This window comes from Saccopteryx bilineata, chromosome 7 (assembly GCF_036850765.1).
Source record: "Saccopteryx bilineata isolate mSacBil1 chromosome 7, mSacBil1_pri_phased_curated, whole genome shotgun sequence".
NCBI classification, from domain to species: Eukaryota; Metazoa; Chordata; class Mammalia; order Chiroptera; family Emballonuridae; genus Saccopteryx; species Saccopteryx bilineata.
The window spans coordinates 54,043,113-54,047,439 of record NC_089496.1 but is presented as its reverse complement, the minus strand read 5'-3'; the positions used below and the strand labels follow the sequence as shown (position 1 = coordinate 54,047,439).

Here is a 4,327-nt window from a genome sequence, read left to right as displayed (position 1 = left end):
GGGGTGAGACGCAGAAGGGCTGGTCCCACACTGGTGTGTGGAGGATGAAAACCCAGAGGGATATCTCAGCTGCAGACCCTCCCACCCCCAGCGAGGGGCTCCAGCTCCAAAATGGGACCCTGATACATGCTGTCGACAAGAGGCTGACTTCAGATCAAAAGACACACACAGACTGGTAGTAAAAGGTTAGAAAATGAAACAAATGAAAATGGAAACCAAACAACAAAGCTGGGGTAGCAACAGGGGTAGCAACACCTCTTCTGCCTTCCCCCTGGGCACGCTGTGGGTCACTCCTGTTGCGGACGTGTGTCCCGTGTGCAGTCTGGGGACAGGACCACGTCTCAGTCCCCCCTAGAATTTCCTGTGGTAACAGCACAGACCGTGAGCTGGGTCCAGCACCAACGACTAAATACCTACTTGTTCTGAATTGCTTTTTTTTTTTAATCCTTTTTTTCTATATAAGAAGTGGAAATTATATTTCAATCATGTTTCCCCTAAAAAAAGAAAGAAAGAAACAAGCATTTACTGAGAAGCTTTCATCTTCATCAAATGCAAATCAGCGAACACAGGGGTGTCCATAAGAGTATTTTCTCGGTTTTTCTTTTCGTAAGTATGCACTTAGACCCCGTGGAAGGCTAGCTCACGGTCCTCACACTCTTTCTCCGTTTTTACAGCTGCGTTTGGCCAAAGGCGTTTTTTGCAAAGATAGATGAGCTGTCCTCCTCTCGGATGACCCATTTCCTTTTCTCATCCTCTCCTGAATGTAAGTGGAGTCACGCTTTAAAGCTGGAAGAAAATTATGTTAGACACCCTGTCTCGGGGGCGCTCTTGTGTCCATGAAAATGGTCTTTCTAAGCCAGGGGTTGGGAACCTATGGCTCACGAGCCAGATGTGGCTCTTTTGATGGCTGCATCTGGCTCGCACAGAAATCTTTAATTAAAAAAAATAACGTTAAAAATATAAAACATTCTCATGTATTACAATCCATTCATTTCCTACCGCTCATGTTCATGGTTGTGGGTGGCTGGAGCCAATCACAGCTGTCCTCCGGGACAACACCAAATTTTTATTGGATAATGCGTCATGTACACGGGTCGTTGTATGGCTCTCATGGAATTACATTTTAAAATATGTGGCGTTCATGGCTCTCTCAGCCAAAAAAGGTTCCCGACCCTTGTTCTAAGTAATAAAAGTGGGTTATACCACAACCGTTGCTGCAATATTTTCAGTTCGTCCAGATGACACACACCCTCAGAATTCTTCCCTTTTCCACAGGTGATTGTTAGAGAAAAGAAAAGAGAAAAAGGATGCTATGCAGCAGATCAGTATTTTAAAGCAGGATCCATGGAAGATGCTCTCTGTGGATCCAAATGCCAGGAGCCGTGCTGACTGGCGCCCCCAGGGGTGTGTCATGGAGGCACAAGCAGGACAGTGTGGGTCCCAGAGGATGCCTCCCAAATTGGGGGGGGGGTGCAATGGTTGATTAGACCCAATTTCATATGGTAAAACCCATGCTTTCCCCAGAATCAAAGTTGTTCATTCCTGAGCATGAAATACATCCACTGTGCCAGTGGAAAGATTTTTAAAAGCATAACAAGAGCAAACAGATGCTAGGAAAGAAGTATTTCCTCTGTAGTTTCTGAAACAACATAACAAACCCTGGTAATTATTTTGCCATGCCCCTTTAACAGGTCAATAAGAAAATTTCCTCTACACCCACACTTCAGATGTTTTTAAAAAGTGTTTGGCATGTTATCTTATCGATTTTAAAAGAAGGAGTATGCAGGACAAATATTTTTGAACGTGACAGTGGATAAGTAAAAAAAAAAATCTTGTGTTTATTACATCCACTATTAATAGTTATATTACTATAACTATTTCGTGTTATAAAATGTGTGTTTGGCCTGACCAGGTCTGGTGGCGCAGTGGATAGAGCATCAGACTGGGATGCGGAGGACCCAGGTTCGAGACCCCGAGGTCGCCAGCCTGAGCGTGGGCTCATTTGGTTTGAGCAAGGCTCACCAGCTTGAGACCAAGGTCACTGGCTCAAGCAAGGGGTCACTTGGTCTGCTGTAGCCCCCACCCTGGGTCAAGGCACACGTGAGAAATCAACAAACAACTAAGGAACCGCAACGAAGAATTGATGTTTCTCGTCTCCCTTCCTGTCTGTCTGTCCCTGTCTGTCCCTCTCTCTGACTCTCTGTCTCTGCCACCAAAAAAAAAAAAAAAAAAAAGAAGAATGTATTTGTCTGTGTGTGTTTAATCGAAGGGTAAACCCTGATGTCTCCAGTCAACCCCAAAATGGCAAAATCTTAACACGCTTTTCAATTTAAAGATGTTCTACGACCTGTGTGCTTTTTAAGCTCATTCTTTTTCTTATCACATCATGTCTCATAAACTGTGTGCTGCACCGTTTGTGCTAAAACACAAGGTGGGTTCCAAATATTCCAGGTGTATTGTTTCCTACTGTAGTTTATTTAGTGTAGACCACAAATTCTTCCAAATGAATCAGCGAGGTTCTGAAGGATATATTTTTCCATGAGATACAAAGCCAACAAAGCTTCTATATACATTTATGTGTAAGGATTCATCTCCTTTGCTCCCCACTTGAATGTAAGCTTCTCTACAGTCTCGGGCAGTTTGCAGAAAGAGCTCCATAAACATTGGGTGAATGAATACACAGGGCTCCGGCTTCTGACCGCTCCCCACCTTATTATACACACAGGACTGCTAGGGAACACGCAGGGGGCAGCCGGCTCCGTAGCCAGCCCGCCCCTGGTTCACGGGGAAATTAATAAGAGTTCATAGGTTTAATCGCCTGTGCAGAATCTGTTTCATTAGAAAGATGACCTCTCGGCCCTGGCCGGTTGGCTCAGCGGTAGAGCGTCGGCCTGGCGTACGGGGGGATCTGGGTTCGATTCCCGGCCAGGGCACATAGGAGAAGAGCCCATTTGCTTCTCCACCCCTCCACCCCTCCTTCCTCTCTGTCTCTCTCTTCCCCTCCCGCAGCCAAGGCTCCATTGGAGCAAAGATGGCCCGGGCGCTGGAGATGGCTCCTTGGCCTCTGCCCCAGGCGCTAGAGTGGCTCTGGTCGTGGCAGAGCGACGCCCCTGGTGGGCAGAGCATCGCCCCTGGTGGGCATGCCGGGTGGATCCCGGTCAGGCGCATGCGGGAGTCTGTCTGACTGTCTCTCCCCGTTTCCAGCTTCAGAAAAATACAAAAAAAAAAAAGAAAAAAAAAAAAAGAAAGAAAGATGACCTCTCATCGGGTTTCCTTGAACACAAATACTCGTTCACAGCGGGGGTTTATAGAGGTGCAAGAGGCGCAGTGAACTTCACTGGACGGTGAGCTGGTTCCGGTGACAAAGCGCGAGGTTGCGTGTAGCCAGCCGAGTCCTCTTGCTTCCTGTTGGCTGTCCCTCCTGCCAGTCGCCCATTAAAGCCAAACGACCGGACCACGCAACGAAACGAGCCCCTGTGGTGGCTCTCCCCGCCCACCCCCTTGCCTCGGAACCCTCCCGTTGTCCCCATCACGGGCGGTCGGGCCCCGGGCGGCTGGCGGCCTGCAGGGACGCGGGCCGGGTTCCTAGCCCCGCACACGCCCAGCACAGCAGAAGCTCGGGGCGAGCAGGTGCCCTGGGGAGGTCACGCCTCTCTAGTTCTGTTCAGATTCCAGCTGGTTGAGCCGCTTTACGATCATGCTGTTGAGTTTCTTGAGGTCCTCTATGTCCTTGCCCTCCGCTGCCAGCCTCCTCAACACGTTGTCCATCTTGCTTCCGGTTCGAACTGCGCGAGAGGGAAGGTAGGCTGAGTCACCCTGGCTCCCGGAGTGTTGCCACGTGACCCATCAGCCCCGTGCTGGCGCTCCCGGACCCCTGGGAAGGCCTCTGGGCACTCCCGTGCTCCCACAGCCCACGCCGCCCGCCCACGCGGACAGCCCACGCGGCCGGCTGGCCCGGGAGGGAATTGCTGAGGACTGATTTCTACAATGTCCTGGTGCCAGGCGGTACGACCTCGGGCAGTGGAGCGTCTCTGGAGCCAGACAGAACTGGGTTTGAATCCCCGTTCTGCTGGGAAAACGTGGAGAGTCAAACTCTCTGGACCATAGTCTTTCATCAGTAAAAAACTGAAGTATTAGGCACTAACTACCTTGAGGGGTAGAGTAAGGATGTAAGTTAATGAACTTATGTGTCTGGCACCGAGTAATTGTCCAATAAAAAGACACTTCTTTATTCAAGTCTTCTTTCTGTGTCTGAATCAGACTTTGCCCTCCATAGAAAATACTAGAAGCAAATACCAACCCTATTCCTACAAGAGGCGTATTATTA

The 4,327-nt window shown here is 49.2% G+C and overlaps 1 protein-coding gene across 2 annotated transcripts in view; it reads right to left on the bottom strand.

The window, feature by feature from the left end:
- Positions 1-2,263: 2,263 nt before the first annotated feature.
- The window catches only part of LSMEM1 (leucine rich single-pass membrane protein 1), a 9,923-nt gene continuing 7,859 nt past the window's right edge, over positions 2,264-4,327 (bottom strand). For both annotated transcript variants that reach the window (XM_066239038.1, XM_066239037.1), the window contains exon 4: positions 2,264-3,785. In XM_066239038.1, the coding sequence (XP_066095135.1) occupies positions 3,655-3,785 (131 nt within the window). In that variant the 3' untranslated portion in view covers positions 2,264-3,654. The remainder of the gene's footprint in view (positions 3,786-4,327) is intronic.